Source organism: Erigeron canadensis, chromosome 8, assembly GCF_010389155.1.
Source record: "Erigeron canadensis isolate Cc75 chromosome 8, C_canadensis_v1, whole genome shotgun sequence".
In the NCBI taxonomy this organism is placed as follows: Eukaryota; Viridiplantae; Streptophyta; class Magnoliopsida; order Asterales; family Asteraceae; genus Erigeron; species Erigeron canadensis.
In genome coordinates this window covers 42,303,800-42,330,071 of record NC_057768.1, presented here as the reverse complement: position 1 = coordinate 42,330,071, position 26,272 = coordinate 42,303,800, and the positions used below count along the sequence as shown (strand labels likewise).

At 32.1% G+C, this 26,272-nt stretch overlaps 4 protein-coding genes and 1 non-coding gene across 5 annotated transcripts; 2 read left to right on the top strand and 3 right to left on the bottom strand.

The window, feature by feature from the left end:
• Nucleotides 1-844: 844 nt before the first annotated feature.
• On the bottom strand, nucleotides 845-2,400 carry LOC122579940 (malonyl-coenzyme A:anthocyanin 3-O-glucoside-6''-O-malonyltransferase-like). The gene has a single exon (XM_043752207.1). The coding sequence runs from the start codon at nucleotides 2,325-2,327 to the stop codon at nucleotides 954-956; it is 1,374 nt and encodes a 457-aa protein (XP_043608142.1). The 5' UTR covers nucleotides 2,328-2,400; the 3' UTR covers nucleotides 845-953.
• A 770-nt stretch (nucleotides 2,401-3,170) lies between these two features.
• Nucleotides 3,171-3,242, bottom strand: TRNAH-GUG. Its single transcript has one exon. It is a non-coding gene; the product is annotated as a tRNA-His (tRNA).
• A 1,181-nt stretch (nucleotides 3,243-4,423) lies between these two features.
• LOC122610900 (F-box protein At5g07610-like) lies at nucleotides 4,424-5,674 on the bottom strand. The gene has a single exon (XM_043783856.1). The coding sequence runs from the start codon at nucleotides 5,672-5,674 to the stop codon at nucleotides 4,424-4,426; it is 1,251 nt and encodes a 416-aa protein (XP_043639791.1).
• A 2,884-nt stretch (nucleotides 5,675-8,558) lies between these two features.
• On the top strand, nucleotides 8,559-9,089 carry LOC122579642. Its single transcript, XM_043751849.1, has one exon. It carries the CDS (start codon nucleotides 8,699-8,701, stop codon nucleotides 8,948-8,950), a length of 252 nt encoding a protein of 83 aa, XP_043607784.1. The 5' UTR covers nucleotides 8,559-8,698; the 3' UTR covers nucleotides 8,951-9,089.
• A 4,907-nt stretch (nucleotides 9,090-13,996) lies between these two features.
• LOC122579636 lies at nucleotides 13,997-14,640 on the top strand. The gene has a single exon (XM_043751842.1). The coding sequence runs from the start codon at nucleotides 14,225-14,227 to the stop codon at nucleotides 14,498-14,500; it is 276 nt and encodes a 91-aa protein (XP_043607777.1). The 5' UTR covers nucleotides 13,997-14,224; the 3' UTR covers nucleotides 14,501-14,640.
• Nucleotides 14,641-26,272: the final 11,632 nt, after the last annotated feature.

Genomic DNA, 26,272 nt, shown 5'->3' with positions numbered 1-26,272 from the left:
ACTATTAATCCGTTGGGTATCTAGTCAGCGAGGGGCTTTTTAACGCGGACTCTGTTAAAACAACGTAAGATAGATATTCCGATATTCGCAGGTAATTTACACCTTTAAAAAAAAACCTTTTTTTGAAAAATAAATCGATATTAATATTTTCCTTAAAAATTATATTTTTCACTTTTTGACAAAATAGTTTGTTGCATTAATGATACTTTATACTCATATGTTGTTAGCTAGAGTCTATAATAGATAATCCCAATAATACATTTATTCCCTATCAAACTGATACTTAAACTTTTGTCGACAATTTAGATGGAAGGGCCGAAGGGATAAATTAAGAAATGGGTAACCCCATTTCCAACATTTGCACAAAAATGACTAATATAGTGCAAATATTGGCGTAAATCATCATGCAACCTTTGGGTGTAATAATATTCTTTTTTGAAAGTTAGAAGTGTAAAAATATTTACCACATCAAATTCTATTGTTCACTTACTTATTTTCATTGCGTTTCTGGTAAAATTGTATATTGGGCTAAAAGAAAAAGGCCCAAAAAGGTTGTAAATGACCAAATGGTAAAAGAAAGGGAAAAAAAACAAGAAGAAAAAACTTAGAAAATGATACGATTATTTGATTAAATTGGCAGGGTCTAAAGGTGGATTGGGACCGGACGCAGGGAGTTGTTGACTTGTTGCATGTTTTATGAAGCATTTTTTAGATGTGTCACACTCATGTTTCTGTGCAAACATAAGATTGTAGGTTCATCGATCATTGATAATCACATCAGTTACAAAATTACAAAGTATCAAATTTGATTAGGAATTAGAATGATGAAAGAGTTAACAATTTGTTAAAAAAGGTTGTAAAATAATACTAATTTGCATACCCAAAACAAATATAGAATCAACAATAATACACCCGGAAAAAAAAAAAGTGACGATAAATAGTTATGATGGAATTCATCCCTTCAAACCATCATTAAAGATATTCGCCAACGCCTCCATTTGCGTACTAGGAAGGCACAGTCCAATTTCAACATCTTGGGTTGAACCTTTGGATGCATTTATAGAAATCGATTCGTTATAGTCAATTGAAATGGTTTCATATTTTTTCGGCTTTCCCCAACCAAAATCCGTGTTGTAGAATTTGAGTTTCGGAGTACCAGCAACGCCAATCTTTCTTGCTCGAATCTTGAAAGGGTCGTGCCACCTTTCGACATCTTTCATAATTCCATCCTTATTGTTCACCATTTTGTTTATCCCCTCTCCAATTAACTTAGAAGCGACGACAAAACCATTTTCGCTAGATAAAACAACGTTTTCTATGGTTACAACACAAGGTGCCCCACAATTACCAAAATAGTTTGCGGGAATTGGTGGATCCATACGAGACCGACAATCAATTGTAAATATAAATTGTTCTAACTCGTCTTCCCCTTTTCTTTCTCCTAATTTGACTAATGATTTTGCAATACAACTCCAAATATAGCCACATATTACGGTAAAAGATGATACATACTCTAATATTGGAAGCTCTGATATGACTCGTTCCTTCAATTGATTGATATTGGTCCGTGTTAAAACAAATGTTGCACGGACCTTATTAGTTGGACCAACAAGGCTTGGAGGCTTATAAAAAGTTTCGAGCCTTGTTTGGCTCAACTTATATTCATCTAGTTTTGGATAGTTAATCAATCTATCATATATCGGTGGATATTCATTCACCAAGAATGATTGGTCTCCACCAAATCGAGCAATTGAAGTCCACGCCTTCAAGAAACTATACCGGGTGCTGGCATCACATAGGCTATGGTGATTAGTCATTCCAATGGAAATACCATTGTTTGGAAAAAGTGTTACTTTGAGAGAAAAAAGGGGGATTGTGACATAATTGGATTTTTTAACAGCCTTACCCAATGAAGGTACTAGTGGATAAAAGGTTTCACATTTTCGAGAATGATATCCTGACAAATCATTAAAATCAAGATCACATTCTGCAAAAGTAAGCGCGACATAATCACCTTCCACATGTCGGATTTCTGGTTTTTTAATGACCCCGGAATTATTGAGGTTAGGGTAGACAACCAGTTTGCCAACGAACGGGAAAAAATGTCGAAGAGTAAGTGATAACGAGTGTTTTAGGTTGGGAACAACTGTTTCTACAAAATGGGATTTAGAATGGGGGAAGTCGTAAAAGAAAAGATGATGGACGGGTGGGAAGAGTAGCCATGTGGTGTCGAAAAAAGTAAGTGGTAACGAACGGTGGCCAACGGTGCCCGGAGGTGGCGATATTCGACAATCTTCGATAAGTGTCAAGTTGGGAGTGGTATCCATGGGAATGGTTTGGTAAGGAGAGTATGATATTGAGATGCATTTATAAATACAATTGGGGGTTAGACCAAAGTGGGGGTTAGAAGACATGGTAACAAATTGTGATTTGTAGATAGAGAATGGTGGTTGGAGAGAGTTAGCTAAGCTAGCTTCTTGCTATAATTAAAATTTTGTATATTGGTAAATTTTCTTGTATGCAAAATAAAAACAAGCAGCCGATATTTTATACTTGCTAACTGTAAATATTAACTGCCATCGGTTCATCTGCCGAAATTTAATGGTGGCCACTTTTCTAGCAATTTAGATCGACTTTTTCAAGCTATTTTTGACTGAAATATTTATAACTAACTATATACTGTTAACTAAGTAATAATAATCTACTAGGAACAACACTTGTTTAAGAAACTATATTTTTGATAGAATTCATCAATAAAGTAACAACAAACGCCGTGAAGAAATGCGATCAGATAGACGCAACTAATTTTGTTTAGATTATAGACGTGGCGTTATGAACTCTAACATATGCCATCACAACTTAAATGTGTTTGTTGCTCTAAATTTGGATTCCAATGTTCAAAATTAGTTAAAAGGCTATTGCCCATAAAAGATGTTCAAAAATAGTATGGTTGCCTGTTATTAAATTCTACATACACTAAAAGAAGTATGTTTATTTGTATCAGTTGAAAACTCGCCATGTGCAATCAATGGGCTACATTAATGTATGGAATATTGGAATTATACAAAACTAAAACGAAGTTTCAGTAGAAATAAAAATGTGACTTCACGGACAAGATTCAAGTTACATCCAAAAGAATTAAAAATGAAAAAAAAAAAAAAAAAAAAAGATGTGGCTGCTGGGATTCGAGCCCAGGTCTCCACGGCCACAACGTGGAATTCTTACCACTAAACTACAGCCACATTTATGATTTAATATCGCAGATTCCATATATATCTTTGAAAACCAAAACAAATATGTACCACGCGCACACAATATTTTTCGGTAAAAGATCTTAAAGAAAAAAACGTGATAAAAGATGATTTTTTTTTTTTTCCATCAACCTTAAAGCTGTATGATAAATAAATTAAATTTCATTCTTTTTTCGATTTAACCATTTAAAGATTTAATACCACGGTTAGCTTGATCACCAATATTATCAAGTATTAAAATTATTTTGCAATATATTTCAAGTGGTTTTCTTTATTCTCAGAATTAAACGACATAGATAAATGATGGTTATAATTATAAGAAAATAACAAGTTTTCTAACAGTACAATCAATATTGTCAACTAGAAATAAATAAATACACCAGAATATAACTTTAGCTGACGCTAATTTAAACCATAAATGAATGCTTGTTCGTCCTTTTTTTTTATATCAAAAATAATACATATGACCAAAATTTATAAACTCAAACATGTCTAATAAGAAAATCAAGATATAGAACTGGATTGAAGGTAAACATGAGGAAACAAAAAGAAGTGTAATCTATACTCAATAGTAGTTAGTTAATCAAGCGTTGTTAAAAAAAAAGTAAGTTAATCAAGCGTGTTTAGCTATATGAATTTTAAAATTATACGAGTATATCATTAACTATTTAATTGCAGGTATGAGTTTATGACACAACAAAGGAATAAGGAATATCGTAAACTTAGGTCTCTACCATAGAAAACCAAGGGCCCATAAGTGGACAACAAAACAAACCAAATTTAGCAAAAACAAAGAGCCGTACCAAGAGTATCATCAAGCTAACCCATAGTCATAACATTAATGTAGTGGCCCATTAGTCAATAGGTAGTGGTAAATCTAATACGTATAAAGCATATATTGTTATAGTTTACCAAAATATATTGTAGATTTATCATTATCCTTGCGTCACATTAGATATGTTTCATTTCCTACCATATATAATTAATACAAACACGGATTACTTGCATCATATCCCTTGTACCATTATAACAAAACAAAAACAGAAAAGGTATACATGGTCTATAGTCCATAAGACGACTGACTTCCGGTACATGTATGCTTGCAATAACAAGTAATTAGGATTTTAATTAGGATCATACAACCTGATATCATATAGCAAATTTATAATGCCTTAGACAGCAGTCAGGGAAGGAATGAAATGAAAACAATTGCCATTGATAAATCTACGATTCTCGGGTGTAAAATCAGAGAGCTGGAAGATAGTCTTTGGAAAGAACCCGCCTTGAGTAATCCGACGACTTTCATTGGTAAAATCACATAACTGAGTAATAGTGTTTACCACAAACTTGTATTGTATAAGTTTCCCCGGGAGTTCCAAGACTATATAAGAATCCTCCTCTTTTTCTCCCAGCACAAGAGATTGAACAAGAAAATGAAGCCCAAGACGGGTCATCATTTTCGGATATACCCTAATAACCTCTTCAAGATCAACATGATACTTAATATACCATTCAGAATAATCTTTATTTATCGCATAAACATTTAACCTCCGAAACCTACAACAACGCACAACAAGAAGCATACCATCACGTGACTCGGCCAAAAACTCATCAAGTATTGTGCCATATATCGTCGTATCAGGTGTATCTATGTCAATATAATGAAGTAACTCCTCATCTAACTTCAAATAAACAAGCCGATTAGGAAAGCTCATCCAATGGATAGCATTGTGTCCATACACACCGCGTTCAATATCCATCAAATTATCCATACATTCACTCAAAACCTTCCATCTGCCCGTTTTAGAAGAGTAAATCTCAATCGTCATAACCTTATACAGATAACTACATACAACTTTGTATCCAGATGATATTGAAGGATCAAAAGCTAATGTCATACAACAAGTGCTATCAGGGTTATGATTATTTAACTTTGGTAACGTTTTAAACCTATTGGTTGTCGGGTTATAAACATAATACTTTTGAAAATCATTCGCGCAAAGGAGCAATCCATTGCAAGATTGTAATATCTTTATGGCACCCGAGTCAAAACATAAGGTGGTAAATGGTGGTCTATTGATGGAATTCTCGATATCTAATCCCACGTAACGATATTTGTAACGAGCATCCCAACCTTCAAAAAACAAACCGATAGGGGGACCAGGATCAGAGTTTTGAAAATAGCTAGAGCTTTTGATGAAAAAGTACCATTGTTTGGATACGGACATCAACTGAATGACTGAAATCACGGGTAACCTGTTAAATATTTCGGTTAAAAGATCTTGGCTAGAAACAATCACATGTTCTGTATCCGTGGGACGTATAGATGTTAATGTTGTTTCCTTGTTATCCGTTTGTAAAGTTGTTGTAACGGTCTCATGCCTAACAGAATTTCCCGGCAAGCCTCCGACTAGTGATTCCATGAATAATAATTCTGCCCCAAAATTGAAAGATTTAATTTGATGCCTCTTTATTATGCTGGGTGATTTTAGAACGCCTTGGATAAATCATGGTAATTTCAGATTAGTTTTTTTTAAGTAATTGTATTATAGCCAAACCCCACGATGCATAGATATTCTCTACCAAGCAAAACAAAACTATACTAATTATAACAAATGGTAAACATTAGTCAATCATATACTCTGAGTATATTATTTTGAGGAAATATTAGAATGTAGCCTACTAACTACAATAAATCGATAGAAAAACACATTTATCCTTTAAAATGATTTAGTTTCTAATCATCTTAACTTAATGCACAACAAATATCTCCGTTGACTTTTCCAAAATCTCAATAATAAATACTCATTTTTTTTACCAAATTTTCTTTTTAATTAAACGGATGTTAACGACTCCCGATTCATAAGAAAATTCTCCTCCTAAATTACTATTACTACATTCCAATGACTAACATGTTTACGTATAGAAAATTGATACTGAACAAACTTTATGATAATTATGTAGTGCATACAAACAGGGACGGTATTATAAAGGGGCAGTGGGGCAACTACCCCATTTCAATTACAACTTAAATTACAACTTTTGAGTCAAATGAAGTTAGAATGAGAAAAATTGTAAGCACGCATATCTACCAATAAACTAAAACAGGATTGACATGTTCTTGAAACGACATGTGGCGTAAACCTTACTCGATACGTGTCTTTTTAATTTATTTATTATATTAAATTAGTTTTTTTAGTTGTAGATAAATTCAGTTTTCTTATTAGACTTAGAATTAAATGATCGACGTCAAAGTATCAATCAAAAATAAACCTAAATACCTTATACTAGATAGGGTAAGTGGGTATCGTTCCCACGAGGAGCGTCTGTGATTATAGTCAGGTTTTAACAATTTTCGATTGGTTTTGAAAATAATAAGAAAAACTTAATTTTAATTAACTAAATTACTAGACTTAAAGATAATAAAACAAGACAAAATTAAAAAGAGAAGTTGTAAACAATGATAAAAAGTGCATCCCTCCCGAATCCCAAAAGTTGCATTAATTTACTTAATAAACTTTACCGAGTATTTATTCTAAATTACATAGACATAATTTTATTATTTGACAAGAACAATTTTGGGCACAACCTATGTTAATTATATGACCTGTCTTAATCCCTAAACTAGGTGGACTCGGCACAAATTATTAACTCGCAATAAGTTGTCTTACGAAAATCCAAATCAAATAATAGTGAATAAAATACTCAATCAGTCATATGAGTTATAGTATAAAAAGAACAATGTTTACGTGACTGAAAGTAAAGTTCATTAAATAAAATTAACTAACAATTGTTCATCGGGAGAGATTGCAAAAACCTTAGCCGGACATAATCTTCAAATCACTAGCGGTTGATGAGAAACGAACTTGATCCATCTGTTCGAAACTTGGCTGCTCCTCTTTTCGTCCACAAAAATATGTGTCGACTTTATGTATTGTCGAACTACAATACCCCACGAAATTAATTCTGCCGAATAGAATGTATATGTGAATAGTGTTCGGCTCTAAATCCCTCCTTGAAATTAATGAGAGGCTCCCCAAAACTTCAATAAGCAAATAATATATATAGTCTTAGAAATCTTGATTTTCGTTTACTTCCTGCCCACGTGAACTCTCCAACCGACATGCCAAAAACAATACCACATATGGGCCTTTAATTTGATGTAGTCCACAAATAGAATTGGAAGTGTTGGGCTGGTGGAATGATGAACGGCCCAAATGACAAATAAATTCAACATAAAAGTCTTGTGAGTCTTTGTTGTCGCCTTGTTTCTTGGCATCAGCACAAATAAATATAAATCTTCCATAGCTATTAATCTCATGTACAATGTAGTGTCATCTACCAAAATTTAGCAGCATGCCATGAAATTCTATTTAGACAATGCATTTCACTTGATCATCATTTTGAGCAACAGTTTATCCGTTTTAATTTAAACTTGAAATTCACAAAACATATATCAAAGTAGGTATATTCTATAAAAAATTAATCTATAAAATTATTTTTAGACCATTTAATATATAATCCAATTATGACTTATCATTAAACTCTAATTCTTGACTTATTGATACAAAAAACATTATAACCTTATTTGATTGATCATTTTCTCATAAATAAATTGTCTCTTTTTTATTTTCAATTTTTCAACTCCTATTACTTATGTTAATTATAATAAGTTATTAACATGAAAACTTCAAAAGTTTAAGTTTACGATCCGAAAACACAAGGCTATTTGTCATCATCCACTATGCTTACAAGTTCCAATTTTGACGTGATTCTAAAAATGTAAGGTAAATCCAAAATTATAGGTAAACATGTATTATATTTATGATTACTGTCTATTATAATTTAGTTTTGATCATCGATTTACTTTAACCAAATTTATTTCATACTTACAAATCATGTATAAAACATATTCGAATTTTTTTATGATACAATCTATATAACTACCATACATCGTACGGACATTAGGCTAGTATCAAAATATACACAAAAGTTGTCGGTTGTGGTAGATGTAACCGGACGTATACAGATTACAGAGTTTAGCCCTTGTATCTTTAAAAAGATAAGGAAAACAACCTTAAAAATGAAAATAGCAATTTTTTTGACAAGTATTTCTTACATGAATACTATTGTAGGCTCATTGGTTTCACGTTTTGTCCTGTTTTACAACAGCCGCCCATCTTAGACAACTTGTGATATCAAAGGGCATTATCGACATTGTCCATAGGTAAAACCATTGGTCATCCAAGACTTAAACCTCTAGTTTTATATATATTCCATTAAACTGGGGGCTCTATTAAATTGTTTATGTTCAGATGCTCTGCATCTACAACTCTATATAAATAAAACCACGCCACAGAGATTTCAATATATCAAAACACTAGCAAAAAGAAACTTTTCAACTAAAAAAAAAAAACAATTAGTTGTTTTTTAAGTTAGAAGACAAGATGAGTTCAACAAGCAGGGCATGGATGGTGGCGGGGACAGTTGGATTGGTGGAAGCGCTTAAAGATCAAGGATTTGCAAGGTGGAACTACACCATCAGGGCAATCCACCACCACGCCAAGTCCAACCTCCGGTCAATCTCTCAGACACGAAAGTTGTCTTCACCGGCTGCCATGGCTTCCAACAAACGCATTGATCAATCCGAGGAGTCATTGAGAAAAGTCATGTACTTGAGTTGTTGGGGTCCCAATTGATCAACATTCTTGATATATATAGGCAGCTAGGGAACATAGAAACTAGAGACTCTGGAGTGGATGTACTTTAAATGAATTTTGTATATTGGCATGATTTTTTATAATCCTTCGTATTGATGAAAAGATATCTGATTTTACATCCCCGACTCCTTTATCCAAGACTTGCATTTCATTAAAACCCGTGAATACATATTTCAATCCAAAAAATATATATATGCACAGATAAAGTTGTTATTTAGTTTGATGATCATTAATTATTGGTCACATTTGATTATTTGAATACATTATTATTTAATATTGAAAATCATGCATGATGAACGCTTTTAGGCCAGGACTTTTACTTTTTATTTCATATATATAGAGATAGGAATGGGAATGGGAACACTACAGAAATTAAGGCGCATTTGGTTCGTGAATTCTGAAGGAATTTGATAGAATTGGAATTTAATTCCATTCCATAGGCATGTTTGGTTGTTAAATGTCACATGAATCAAATTCCACAAAATGAAAAGATTCCTGCATATACATAATTCACATTCCTTAAGGGGTATTGATTGAATCTCATTCCATCATATCTCTTATCTCCAAAAGACAATAATACCCACAACACACACCCATCAACTCTTTGTTAATCTTTAACCTTCAAGCTGTCGAAAGTTAATTTACAATAAAACAAGAAACTTTGTTTCATTTACAAGCTGATAACTTTGTTAAGAAAATGGTTTTCCATAGTTACAATAAAACATAATTTAGTTTAATTTATGTCATCCAAAGAAAGATAAATAATAAAATTGGTACAAACTGGAAATTTTGCAGCGGTGGGGGTGGTTGTTGAGGACAACAACACAAGCTGGTGGCGGTGGCCGACGATGTATGATGGTCGGAAAATGTGAGAAAGTTTACTCCGGCGATATGTGATGGCCGGAAATTGGAGAGAAAAGTTTGGGGGGGGGGGGACAAAAAAGGAGATCTGATTAGGGTTGCATTTTGTAAAAAAACATTATAATTGCCTTATCTCTGCAGCCATTTATACTCGTTCATATTTTTTCCTTTTAATATTGGCTTTGATAAACTAGATCTGATATGTATGTGTTTCTTTTAGAAATAAAAGGATATTTGTTTTAGAAAAAGTGAGTTACTGGATACTGCAATTTATGGTTTTAGAAGGATTATTAGAAGAATCTTTAAAAAAATTAATCATTTCCCAAAAATAATACTCGTAGTCATTTATATAAATAATTAATTTAATATATTATAACATATATTTTTTAAAATTCAATTGTCGAATATTTTTTGAAAAAACTCTTTTATTATCTGCACATTATTATATTATATTTAATATATAATGTATTAAACAATATGCAAGAACCATGCGTAGAGATCCAGAGATAAGATTTCTTAAGCAGAGAATGAGAGAGAAAATTTGTTTTTTTATTTGTTTTTAGCTAGTCTTTTTGACTTTTATTTGTTAAAATTTTTATATTTTTTCAACACAAACCCATTTCAAAAAAAAAAAAAAAACAGTTTGCACATATGTAGATATCTAAACGTGTGTAGATATGTGTAAAGTTTAAAAACTTACGCATGTGTAGGAAATTAATTCTAGTTTTTAAAATTTTTTTTTAGAATAGGTTTTCACTTAAAAAAAAAAAAATTTAAAATGAAAAATTAAGATAAAAAATAAATATCAACCTTCTCTTCTTAAACAATTTTTTCATTAATTTGTTTTCTCTCACAAACCATTATTAAAAGTGGTCAAATATAACTTATACTCTTTAGTCTTTACTACCGCAAATTGTGCCGGCCAGATGATCTCTACTTTTTATTAAAATGAAATAGTGTGTGAAGATTGGATTTAATTAAAAGAGTAAAATTAACCTTCGTAGTAACAAAGAAAGATTAAATTCTCCCTATTTTGGGCATAGCTTAACTATTTACCCATATTTTGACATGATCCGAATTTACACAAAACACAATTTTCAAGTAGACTAGAGAAATCTTCTTATGCTTCATCTAATTCTAGTTTATTAAACGTTAAATTTGATCAAACTCATCTTAAAACAGTGTCTTTTGTGACAATCAATATTAATCATAGATTACTTCATCTTTTATTATCACAATATTTATCACCTTTTTTTGGATCACACGAGGCCGCCCACCTTGAAGCAACACATCCACTATATGCATTATTTACATTACAATTATTATAAAAATACAAAATAAAAAACTTTATCATAGTTTGATTGTAGCGGAAGGGCATAGTTTGCAATTAAATATCCTATAACCTATGGCTTTTCCAAGTCTAATATAGCAACCTGTTTTTCTATATTAATTCCAGATAGTTTCCCACTAATCTGCTAGTAATCTCTATTTAAACTTACGCCCTAAGAAGCATCTTCATTCATCCAACACTTGGATATTCATAATTTAAGTGGGTTATATTCTAATTAAAAGAATTAAGATATAACCCATTTAAACTAGAGATTTCTAAATAAAGTTAGGGAAAGTATGAGCTCAAGAATTAGCACAACCGGAACAGTTGGATTGGTGGAAGTACTAAAAGATCAAGGCCACGCTAATATGTCGTCTTCACATGCGGTCATGCCTACTTCAAGTAGAGGCTTGGAAGAGAAGGCAAAGCGATCAGAAGAATCGTTAAGAAAAGTTATGTATTTGAGTTGTTGGGGTCCCAATTAACCCCACAGCTCTCGATCTTCTGTTGTAACTAATTAGGAGCTAGAGGAAATGTGGTCGCAACCATGGAGTATGTTTAAGGCGGCCTTTAGTGGATATATATATATATAATATATATATATATTTATCATAATTATGATGATATCAAAGAATTCAATTTCAATTAGTAGTATAACGGTATAACCTAGTCCTGGTACATGTTCACATGAATTAGCTCATTGGCGAGTGAATAGTAGAACAGATTCGATTACTATACAGCATTATAACATACAGTGGTACAAACATTTAATATGGTTAGTATATGAATGGTGATAAATTTAAACATATTTTATTCATCTAACAACTATAATATATATATATATATATATAAAAGGATAACTTGGATGATGTTAACATTATTTTGGTTGGATGATATTGCTCTCACAAACCATTAAAATTATGAGGAGTTTTTTGACATGTGTAGAAAATTATTTAAGTGAGTTTGTGAAAACAATATCATCTAACAAAGATGATGTTAACATCATAAATCATTTTCCATATATATATATATATATGTTGTGTACTTATTTTTATTGTTATTGTCAAGTGATTGTTTTAATTATACTTCGACTACTTAAAACATTTTGCAATATGTAAATAAATTAAGGGGCATAATAGACAATTAAACAAAATACCAAAAACAAATGGGCCAGGACCCAGGAGAGATCAACATAAAGTTCGTTGGTTTGGGCTTTCATATTATAGGGAAAAGTTAGTTCTTTAAGCCAAAAAAATGGGCCAGGATAATATCATCATTTCGTTAGTTATTTGGGCTTTCATATTATTGGGATAAGTTACACCATAGTTCTTTATTACATGCATCAAAATTTATATAATGATAACCATCCATAAATATAAAAAGTAGTTATGTTTAATATGTAAATTATTTATGCAGATAATAACATGCTAAATATGGTCCAGGTGATGTATTTGTCATTTCTCATTTGTTAATGCTCTGTCATAAGATAACCGACCTCTATTTACTTGGGCTGCCAATAAATGTTAATAGAAGACCCAGCTAAACAATGAAAAATACCCAGATATCGAATTGCTTGTATCTGAAATCCCAAAAGAAGCAGCAATATTATCTATACTATGTTACATTATAAAGTATTCTTTTCATTTTTCTAAATAATTACTCGTAACTGATAACCTTAAAAATTTGTCCTTTTTATTTACATATTTAAATATGGGCAGGATATTGTAAAACAAGTATTAAAATAAAACAAATAGAACAAGATATTGACATTTGAATCATGGTTAAATTGATGCACGAAGATTCACGAAGCAACTGATGATTTTCAAGATGCACGGTGATTTTCAGTGAAAAAATTGTATTGTTTTATTTGTTTTACTTTAATAATTTTTTTATTTTACCTAAAACCTACTTAAATATTATTCATATGAAATATTTATATTTACAACATACATTTTTAACTTGTAAAATAAATACACTAAATATTTACATAAATTAACCCTCCACCGCCAATACTGCCACCACCACTACACATCATCATTGTCATTAGGGCTGACATAACAGGTCCGACACGACCTGTTAAGACACGACACGCTAAGACACGAGACCTGTTAGGGTTGAACATGAACACAACATGATAGGTAATCGTGTCATTTTTTCTAAATACGAACACGACACGAAAATTAACAGGTGACACAATAAAAACCTGTTAAGAAACCTATTTACATGTTTGTTTGTTTGTTTTTTAAGATGTAAACTCAGATTCGTATCTAGATCTATATCATTTCTAAATTTAAAAATGTATAAAAACACATATATACAAAAACGAGATTCCTATACAAACACACATATTCAAAAACCTTAGATCTATAGAAAATAAAGATTAAAAAAAAAGAGCGATGGTGTTGAAGACGTTGATGCCTCCGTACTGTATAATCCAACGTAGATCTGAAAAGTCATAGATCTGAAAATCGTAGATCATTTCGTGTTTTCCGTCGTTGTCGTAACTACCAGGTCTAACAGGTCTTTATTTTTCAATTTAAAAATCTTAGCAGGTCTTTAACAGGGTCTAACAGGTCCACACTTGTTATTCGTGTCTTAACAGGTCCAGACCTGTTATGACATGAAACCTGTTAAGCCCAAACATAAAACCTGTTAAGAATAGGTCATGTTGTGTCGTATTAACAAGTTTCGTGTCAAAATTGCGGGCCTTAATTGTCATTACACTAATACATTGTGCGCGTATATGACTATTATCCAAAAGGTAGGTAGACACCTAAAGAAATGGAAGGGTATAATTGAGAAATTAGTGTTTTAAAACCATTGGCATTTGCTTCCAGTTTTTAGTTGGTCTTATCCCATGAAACTGGGGCTGTTTCACTCTCCCGTGGGCTCCTTATCCTTTGCATCAATCATATCTCTCGCTATATAACTTCCTATAGTTTTTCATTTTCTTTCATCAATCACTTGCAACACAGATTCAATTAATTAAAACCCAAAAATTGATTCCAGTATTAAATTTAACCATATATATCCAAGAGCTACAAAATTTGAAGACACAAGAGATGAGTACTTTAAGAAGCAAAGCATGGATGGTGGCCGGGACAGTTGGATTGGTAGAGGCACTAAAAGACCAAGGTTTTGCACGGTGGAACTACACCTTCAGGATCATCCACCACCACGCCAAGTCCAATCTCCGGTCACTTTCCCAGACCAAAAAGTTGTCTTCACCGGAGGCGGCCAAGGCTTCAAGCAGAGGCATGGAAAATGTCCACAAGGCAAAACAATCAGAAGAGTCGTTAAGAAAAGTTATGTATTTGAGCTGTTGGGGTCCCAACTAACTAAATCTTTGTTTTGTATTTCATTTTAGGAATATAGTTAGATATATAGAGAACACCAGATTAAATATATATGTAATCATATATGCATGATTTACATGCAAGCTTCAATTATATATATATATTGAATAGAATCTCCTATATATTATGATCAGAATTATTAACCATGGCTCAAATTTTATAAAAATGTTCACCTCTAGATACTACAATTGACTTAATCTAGGTAAGATGATAATTGGATTTTCTAAAAACGGATTATTGTAGAAATTATTTACTGAAAGTCCGGATAGCTCATCAAAGATTTTCAGATTACAGTCCGTGCTTTTCAAACCTGAATATATATATTGGTTATACAATTAATTAAGAGTTTCACAAATTTATTTGGCAAACAAATACCCACTTCTAAAAAAAATAAATAAATTATGAACCATCAAACCAACATATAAGCCATATATAGGTCCATGAACTAAATAAAGGACAACACGATAATAATATTTGACACTACTTGTATATAGTAGCCTACAAAATATATGATCATAAAACACTTGAATATTTATGATAACTATAGAAATGATATATATTCTTCTCGTCTCCTTCTATCACCTTTATTAAACATACATTGTTTTTCTAAGAAAATATAAAAAACCAGACGTCGACGAGTATCACATTTTGTTTTGATCAAAGAAAATGTGGAGTATCAAATAAATTATTACTTAGTTAAATTTTAACTTGTCTATTATTAAATGTCTAATTTTAATTTGTTAAATTTTAATTTTTAATTTTAAATATAGATATCTTTATTTGTATTAAGAGTAGTTGATAAAAATTATATCAATTAAAATTACATTTAAAATTCAATCCGTATATATATTTAATAATATGAAGTGTTAATATAATTTAAAGAAAAAAAAAATACTTTTACCTTTATTTTCACTTTATGTATATATATTCACAAAGTAGGTACGTAATTAGAGTTCCCACGAGTAGATATTTAAAGGGAAAACGCCAAAATCAGCCCACGTGAACTCACATGTTGAGTGTGTTGTTTTTGTTTGTGCAATGGATAGGAGCATGTATATGTAGACTTTTACAGTACTCTATCCAAAAAAAAATAAAAAATGACACATAGATAAATACCCGTTCGTAACTAAGAATCCTGTTGGATTTCTATTGGTCATCATCAGATTGACCCATGTGAAGTTCACTCTCCTCACATCGATCACCTGGATCAAAATGTGTGCATGCACGATGCACCTCGATATATACTAATTAGTTTCACACGTGTCAGCAAATGAAACTAGCTAGCTACTAAACTAATTTACATCTATAAATACTGTCCTTTCCATCATCTCATTTCATATATCTTTGCAACATTATCAGTCCACCACTGATCAATAACGTTAAAAGAAAAATAGAATTAGCTAGCTATTCAATTCACATTTAATAAATTACGTACATCATGACTACTGCTAGTTCAATAAGCCGTAGTGTATGGATGGCAGCCGGTGTGGCTGTTATAAATGGACATGCTGATCAAGCTGCAGCCAGTTACAAATTCAAATCGCTCATTAACACTTTTCAACATGACAAGAAAGCATTCGCCGCCTCTGCGGCAGGTGTAGACCTCCGACCATGTTCTAGCATTCTAAGGATGATCAACGTCAATAATGAAACAATCGTTGGCAGAGACAACCACATTACAAATTACTCTGATGATTCTTTCAAGCAAGTCATGTATATCAACTGCTGGGGACAGAGTTGATCGAACACAATTTGGCTAATTAATTAATTAAGATGCTATGATGGCCAGAGTTGGTCTCGATAGATGAGGAATCTTGATCAATGATGATGCGAGCAGGCGGGCCGTCCTTGAGGGTATGTATGCAAGCGGTGCAACCGCATAAGGCCGGCCTCCGCGTACATTTCAAACGTTTCCAAATTCTAGTAAAGAGGCACCGCCAGCATTGAGAATTTACGAAAGTTAAACCGCCACATTTTGTTGTTTATGCCCCGAATTGATATTTTGGGTCCATCTAATGCGGCGCATGATAGCTTGATGTTTGCCTCATTGAACACGACTCAGGGTTCAGTATTCATTTATGGAATTTTGGGTCGTTTTTCAGATACGCCGTATACAATATAATACAAATATTGGGACCTGTAGTGTACTGGTTATTGTTTTTCATCGCAATCTAATGTTTTAGTTGACTATTTAAGTTTTTTTTTTCTTTTAATATAAATATTGACTGTAAATATATTTGTTTATACCATATAATACGAGTAATATTCAGTTTTATTTAAATTATATTGTTGAAAAATTAATTTAATTAAAACACATAATCTATTTATATACTTTATATTATATCGAAGTATTACCCATAATAAATTAAATAAATTAAAGTTTAATATTTATGGTCAGAGACAATAAAATTCTAGAAAATTAGCTTTTTAAAAACTTGTAATCAGGTGGCATTTCCAATATTATCAACCTAATATTCTTTGGTTATTTAAGAGTATACTATTAAACTAAGGCTATCAGGAGTGGGGCGGAACCCTCCTTCTCGCCCTAAAACTCGCCCAACACACCAATCCCCTCCTCCGATTGCGCCCCTCCCCCTTCTGGCGGAATTTATATCTCGCCCAATATGCCTTTGACCAAACTATTGATTTCCGTGATATTCCACCCCAACGGTTACTTTTCAATTTTTTTTCTTTTCTTCCTATATATACTACCCATCTATATTAAACCAACACAAAAAACCTACACAAAACTAAAACAAAACCAACATCCCTTTCAAAAATTATACAAAAAAATACTACATTATTTAACAAATATGGAAGATATCGATGAGTTTTCATCTTATAGTTATTCGTCAAGTGGTGGTTCAACCGATCTAGACGAGGCTATTGAGCAAACAATCGTTTTGACGATAAACACGATGTTAGAAGCCGCAAGAGAAGAAGAAGAGGAGGGGGGCGCACCAATACCACGTGTTCCCGGTTGTAGGCGTAGGGCGAACCTAGATCGGAGACGGCATGAGGCAAACGAACGGTTGATGCATTTTTACTTTGTTGACAACCCGGTTTATCCACCGAGGGAGTTTAGGAAGCGCTGCCGTATGAGTAAACGTTTATTTTTGCAAATAACAAGAGATTTGGAAGAGAATTATACGTACTTCCAACAAAGATACGATGCTCGTGGGAAGTTAGGTTTCACCGGGATACAAAAGTGTACTGCGGCGCTTCGCCAACTAGCCTACAGTAGTACCGTCGACTCGTTTGACGAAAATTTCGAGATGTCTAAAAGAGTTTTACGAGAGTCACTGGCCAACTTTTGTGAAGGTATCAATCTAATATTTTTTACGTAGTTTTACATCTTATTATAACTTAGTTATTATAATAAAGTTACATAGTTTTACATTTTATTATAACCTAGTTATTATAATTTAGTTACGTAGTTTTACATTTTATTATAACCTAGTTAATATAATTTAGTTACGTAGTTTTACATTTTATAACTTAGTTATTATAATTTAGTTACGTAGTTTTACATTTTATTATAACTTAGTTATTATAATTTAGTTACGTAGTTTTACATTTTATTATAATTTAGTTATTATAATTTAGTTACGTAGTTTTACATTTTATTATAACTTAGTTATTATAATATAGTTACGTAGCTTTACATTTTAGAGTCAAATGCAAGAATGGTCCATGTGGTTTGTTACTTTTTGCAATAAGTCCCTCTCTTGATTTTTTTAGCAACCGTGGTCCCTGAAAATATGTTTTAGTTGCAATGGTGGTCCCTCACTAACAGAACTGTTAGTTAGTGTCGTTAAATTTCCCATGTGAGTAGCACATGAGAGGTATTAATGTCCTTCCTCCTACATAAACAAAGAGGTGTTCAAAAGTATCCGTATCTAAACCATGATCCGAAAATTCGAGCCTATTTTCTATGAAAAGTTGGATACAATAAATTTTGGATACAATAAATTTTGGATTCAAATTTGGATAGTGATTTTTAAAAAGTTTCAGATATTTTGGATATATAAAAATATCTAGAAATTTTTTTTGGTTTGATATCAATATCATTTTTTTAAGATTCGAAAATATCAAAAGATATCGAAAAATCCAAGTTTCAATATCCGAAGATATTCAAAACGTTAGTCTCAATATCTAATAATACGACAATACCTATGATATTTGATTTTTTCTAAAATTCAGATACTTGAGATATTTTTTTCTTAGATACTTATTTTTTTTCCCTAAAATTCGGCATAATATCCAAAATATCTAAAACTTTTAAGATATGATAGGCGTAATATCCCTTTTGGATATCCAAAATTTGATTTAGAAATTTAGGATATCCAAAAGTCGAATATCCAACTTTTGGATATTCGAATATCTGGAGTTTTCAAAAATCTTTACCTAAATCTAAATCCAAATCCGAACCGAAAATTGAATATCCGACATTTCAAATATATATCGCATTAGTTTTTAAATAACGTGTTTGGATACAAATGTTTGTGTAGGTGGGAGGACATTAATACCCCTCATGTGCTACTCACATGGGAAACTTAACGACACTAGTTAACGATTCTGTTAGTGAGGGACCACCGTTGCAACTGAAACATATCTTCAGGAACCACGGTTGCTAAAAAATCATGAGAGAGACTACCGTTGCAAAAAGTGACAAACCACGGGGACCATTATTGTATTTAACTCTACATTTTATTATAACTTAGTTATTATAATTTAGTTACATACCTTTACATTTCATTATAACTTAGTTATTATAATATATTTACGTAGTTTTACATTTTATTATAACTTAGTTATTATAATTTAGTTACGTAGTTTTACATTTTATTATAACTTAGCAATTATACTATAGTTATGTAGCTTTACATTTTATTATAACTTAGTTATTATAATTTATTATGTTTGTATTTTTTTATTTATAGTAAGATGTTTTTAAAAAAAAATTAACTTAAGGTGGAAAAAAGAAAACAATGATTGGAATGTGACAAGTGTCACAACTCCCCCCAACATCAAACTTGTCTTCCCCCCACCAAAACTCTTTTGCTTACATGGCGCCCGCTCTTATCTCCCTTCTCCAACTAGCCCCACTCCCTTTAACCTAAATGCCGAAATGGAAGGGTATTCTAGTGATTTTGTTTGAAAACCATTGGCTAGCTTTCCAATTGTCAGCCTATTGTTTTTGTTCCAAAAACTAGGTGCTCTACCAGTATACATTTCATTTGCCTCTATATATAAAAGACACATTCAAGTTATGTGTTTCTTCACTAAACACAACCATATCTAAATTAATCATTATCAAAAATCACAAAAGATAATTCATTCACAATACAATGAGTTCAACAAGCAGGGCATGGATGGTGGCGGGGACAGTTGGATTGGTGGAAGCCCTTAAAGATCAAGGATTTGCAAGGTGGAACTACACCATCAGGGCAATCCACCACCACGCCAAGTCCAACCTCCGGTCAATCTCTCAGACACGAAAGTTGTCTTCACCGGCTGCCATGGCTTCAAACAGAGGCTTAGATCAATCTGAGGATTCGCTTAGACAAGTTATTTACTTGAATTGTTGGGGTCCCAGTTGATCATTTTGTTTGCAATTGTTATATAGTTAGCTAGCTAGAAAAGTAGAGACTCTGATCTAATGTAAATGCAAAAATATATGTTCAATTAACCTTCGTGTTAATAATCAGAAGCAAGTTTGATACCATCACATGTCAACTGTTTTGAGACTCCATTAATTCTTTTCTTTTTATATATATTTCTTGATTCATATAACTAAAGGATAGATTTATTATTTCTTTTAAGAACTTTATTTCTCTCCACGATACTAATCTTAGTTAATTAGTTATCTTTGATTATACACTTTTGCCGATGACAACAAATATCTGTCTACTTAATTGGCTCTCTTTTTATTTGTTTCATTATACCTAGTAACTCTGTTTATTGTAGTCAATATTAAGAACTCACAAAATCTAAATCTAAATGCATTTCTATATACGAGAGAAAGGTACACGCGCGTTGCGACGGGGATGAAGGTAATGGCAGGGTGGTGATGTAATGGCGGCGGCGGTGATGGGGTGATCTATCTGACGGACTCCGCCCTTAGCCGTACGGGCTCTGCCATCGGATTTAAAAATTCGTCGAAAGTATATCGAATGACCTTTCTAATAGCATAAAATTTTAAAAACACCCATGTAATTTTTATAATTTATCGATGTACAGTTTTTGAGATAAAAGATTTTGAATAGATTAGAGGAATAAAATAATTTATGCAGGAAAAAAAAATGAGTTGTTGAGAACTGAGGAGACAAAAAGAGTATTAGGCTATCGCCAATGCTAAGGGCGTCCTTGAGCAGCCACATCATATCCTTACAAATCCTTATACATCCTTACAAATTCTTCAAATCTTATAGTTTTATCTCCAACCATACAAACATTCTTACATATCCTTTTACCTCCACTAAAAACAAAAATATATTAGGTAAGTACTAGTAAGGGCATGCCCTTAATTAGGTAAGGACATCCTTCAAAAAATCCTTAGTTTTGGACAAGTTTCAACGACAAAGGATATCCAATGGCACCTAAGGACAGTCAGGGGCACCCCATTGGAGATAGCCTACATCATGTATTAACATTTGTACATTGTTAAAATTAAAAGTTGAAACCTAATTTGTTTTATAATATAGTATAAATATAGATATAGATAGTAACTCTTCCTATTCTTTCGTAGAATGTAAAATCTATGTTCTAAATTTTTGACTAAGCATCCAAAAAGGAAAAGTAAACTCGTACTTGTTATATAGGGTCGAATGCGTTTCAAATTGTTTTTATATGACACGTAGTTAAAAAGGTTAAAGGTGAGTGTTATTGCTCGCAGAATATGGAATTTTCTGAATATAGTTTCTAAATGGCTTGAAACTCCACTGTTCCTTTCTCAAAGTTCACCTCCTGACCTTCTTCAATTCATTGACAATTCTCTCGACTTTCTATGGGAAAGAAGAACATCATCGAAGCTATTCCTGACACTCTTGTTTCTGTTTTGTACATGTTCCTCTGTGTTCCAACTAGCAATGGTTACTTATAATCTACGAGTTTTATGTAAAATATTACATCTTGCAACATTTTAATTAGCAGATGTGTAGGGTAGTCTTAAAACCCAAAAGATTACATGGTTCATGCCGGTAGTCTTGTCTACTAATCGAATAAACATGTAATGTAAGTAGATTAATATATATATATACTAAAAACAAAAAGCTGAAAAACGTACTAAATTAGAACCCGGTTGTGGCCGGGTCGTGGATGGAAATGGGTTCTAAAACAAAAAAAGCGGGTTCTATTATGATTTAAAGGAGCCGGTTGTTTTTTAAAAGGACCTGATTATTGAAGCGGGTTTTATTATCAACTCAAATAGGACTCCCTGCATAAGACGGGTTCCAATATCATATTTGACCGGGACATATTAAGGTGTAGTAATATTACATGCTATTTAGACTTTCGTGTTCTACCAGGGGCTTACATAAATGGGGGTGCATCAAAAACAATGTGGATTGAAAATTAACTGGTGGTTCGGCATCTGTCATTTGAGGATTTTTTTTCTTTTTGTAACCCTCACACTTCAAGCGCCTTTTGGTTTTTAATTAGGAACGTGTTGCTTTTTTTTTGAACATTCAGTCGGAACACGACATCGGGGAAACCTCACCGTAATGGTGAAGCCTTGCACATACCTTAGACAACGAGATGGTTGACCATGCGCTGTTAATTACAAGTATTCAGGGAACCACAGAGGAGGAAAACCCCCAACTAAGTCGCCCGAAGGCATGACACTTAAATTGGGGTAAACCTTACCCCCTCCAGCTTCAAACCCAAGACCTCTGGATACAAAGCCTTCATAGAAGGACTTGGGATACCGCTGGGCTGTCAACCCATTGGTAGGAACGTGTTGCTTGGTTCGTTTCCTTGACAAGCTATATTAATTGTATGTTTTGTTATTGGCCGGTTATATTTAATATATTTTTTATGGTTTAAAAAGAAAAAAAGGTAAAGATGACATGAGTTAGCATTTAAGATAGCTTTTTAAAAGAAATAGTTATAAATCGTATTATATATGTTATAAAGTTGTTTCAAATTATAACTTTTTTATTGTTTGATTTTGAAAAGTCTTTTTTTTGTAACTTTGACTTTAAATATTTGTGTTTGTAATATATACCACTTAATAAATTTTATATAAATTGATTGCGCTTTATATGTGTTTTCATCATTAGGTATAACTTTCACAAAATATTATGCAATGCAATAAAAAGTATTTAAGATCAAATTTAAAAATAATAATAATAATACATAAATAATTTAAAACTGGACACTTATAGTGGGCAGAAGGAGTAACATATTAAGTTTTGTTTTAATTAAAAAACATTTCAATTATGTGTTTAAAGTTTCAAGTTTTAAGACAAACATCTTTAAAATGTTTTATAACACAAAATTAGTTAGATATGAGGTTTTTTTAGTATCAAGTTTCTTCATTCTATTTATTAAGATGCATATACGTATTCTCACATAGAAAACTGTAGCCTCTCGTTTAACTTTGTTTTTTTCTTAAAATGAAAAAGTTATTATTTTTTTATTTTTTTGGAGTTACCTATATGGTTTTGGAAGTTAGTATGATAAAAAACAAAGCGAGAATGCCCATCATTGATACCCCAGATATGGTTACCCACGTGCCTATGTCTATTTTCTTGTCCGATACACCCATCCTGGGCTCCTGGCCAGAGGATGGGAACATATATATATATATATAATACACAGCATCATATTAATTACGAGTAGTAATTTAGTACCAAGTTAAAAATAATACATTGCGGTACGTACGTGTAATGAGGCATTCTACGTGGTCTCTCAAAACGGATCCACACTTGCATGTCGAGAAACCTGTTGGCTAACTATTGGCTACAATATGATGACTCACGACTCTACTAATTATATATGGTTAAAGAAACCCATAGACCATTCATAACTCATAAGCTAGCCCACATGCAACTCTCTTTGATTAATGGGCACGTACATATGCACAACTATAATAAGAGACCTTCAGATACTTTCATTTGAACAACACAACCACTCACTAATCACTATTCCTAGCTTTAACATTATTTACATAATATATATTACAAAGATCAAATAATATAACTATATATTATTCTTTTTAGCAAGAATTAATGACTACTAATTGTATAAACCGTGTGTGGATGGCAGCTGATGTTGCTGTTGCTAATGGACATACATCAGATCAAGGTTACAAACTTAGATCACTCGTCAACTCTTTTCGTCATGGCAAGAAAGTCTTTACTTCCTCATCCGGATTTGATCCGTCTGATCTTCGTCCTTTTTTCGGCGTTTTACGGTCAAATAATAATGCTGGTGACATGAAGTCAACACATCAGTCGGATGAATCTCTCAGACAAGTCATGTACTTAAACTGCTGGGGCCCTAGTTAATTAATTGCTGCTGGTTGATGATTATACGATCGAGTTGACTCCATGTTTGGGAATAATCGACTTATAAATGTATAGGCGCGCTGGAAATATGATGTCCTGAAACAAAAATAGAGGGGTGATGATTATTGTAAATGTTGGGTTTTTTTTTACCCTTTTTATTAATTGTAAAAGCGCGCAGGGCACAATATATTTTTCTCTCGGGTTATACATAAAAGCAACATTGTTCCTAAATCTTGTTCTCGGTCTATTTCATCTTAACAGTTGATTTTGATATTATATATATATATATATATATATATGTTGCTACCCAAAGATATCTTAACTTAGTTCTGATATTATATACGAGTATATGTGTTTTGCTAGATTATGGCAGTTTATCATCATATATATATAGTGAGTTAAAATAAAAGATAATCTAGGACTTATATATGGATAGTTGCTTGATGCAATTAATGCAGTATTACTGGAGTATTTTTTTAATGGTATGCTGAGTTGCTGAGTGCAATACGAGTACAATATTTATGTAATTAAAGGCCGGGTTAAACACGTACGTTTGTTAATTTAAGCTCGTATACAACCCGGCCGTTTAATTTGAGAGAAATCGGGTTCAAGCCCGTTTCAAGTTTACTAGCAAAACTTGAGGTCGATTTGCTCAACTTGAGTTGGCTTGTTCAAGCTCACGAGTCTACATCAGAAGCTCACTTATTAGAAGAGTCACAAACCATTAAGCTCGACCGAATTTATTCAAGCTCGACTTGAATCAAACTTGTAATGAGTCTAGCTCAAGTACATTTTTTACTCGTTTGCTTCCTTTCGATCTTATTGTTAATAAAGGTTTCATAAATTTGATCCAAAATTTTCTACTTCGTAATATAGTTATTGGCATTGGTATATTAAATATAGAAATGTATGAGACGACAACTATGTATTTAACATAAATCTTGTAAGGAGGTTAAAATATTCAAAGTCAACGTTTTAAGACACTCTTTTATGATAGCTCTTACCTTTGGAATCATAATTCATGCGTAAATGTATAAACAATTAAACACGTAAAAATTGAATTTATTTAAAGTCGAACAATTTAAGAAAAACCCATATAGCCATATACCAAATACTAATTTAATTTGTAATTAGCATCAAGGAATTCCATATATATACACATCAATATATATAAACAAACAAAGAAATACGTGTCGTCGTTTTGATAGGTCGTTAATTAGCGAGCAGTAATCTTAGTCATTCAATGACTCGAAAGTCGAATGACAGATTTTGTATAGCAGCAAAAACGACAATTCAAACAAAAAGACAAAAGTCAATTGAAACCACATTTTCTGATTTCCCTCCCCCTATCTATAGACATTGTTTTATGTAGCAATCCACGTGCGGACAGCGTCCAATTTATAGCATATAGATATACGTATGAAAGTCGAGCTGTAGATAGATAATATCTATAATCAAATATCGGGTGTTTAAACACCCTCCACCCCGTGCATCCATATATAAATAAATCCAAAGAAACACGTGAAGTTTTTAACTTTACATGAGTGGTTTTTTTTCCCAATCCAAGAATTAATAAAATAAAAAAATTAATTAATTTAATGTATTGAAAAAGTTATTAAGTTTGTCCAAGTAAAAATGTTTGACACAAAACAAAAGTCAATGATAAAGCTTAAAACATAAAAATATATAATCATATGTCAACCGAATGACTTAAACGTACTAAAAACACTGTTATATAATTAGTAATCGAAATAATTTTAAATATATCAATAGAATGCATACATATATAATTTTTGTTTGGCCGACATCAATTAAATTCTATCATATATTGCAAAGGTGAAACCCCATCCGAAAATCAAAGTATAACTTATATGAACTTTTGATTTTCCGAAAATCAAAGTATAACTTATATGAACTTTTGATTTACTGACTCTCATTGTCGAATCGTTACATGAAATTTCAAGCAAAATTTAATTTTAAAAAAAAAAAAAAGTGTGAGATTTTGTCTCTATGAAAATTTTCGGGTTCCAAAAATATAATTACCAACTTGAGAAAGTTTAACTATATTAAAATACAATTGATATTTATTTTTTAAACTAACTAATTAAAAGTATAAATTGCATGAAAAACAAAAAAAGGATATTGTTGGTAAATTCCTTCTTTAAAACCATTGGCACGAATTTACTTTCCCAATTCTTTTCAGCCAATTGTTTTTGGCCCTAGCTAAAACTTGGTGCTCTAT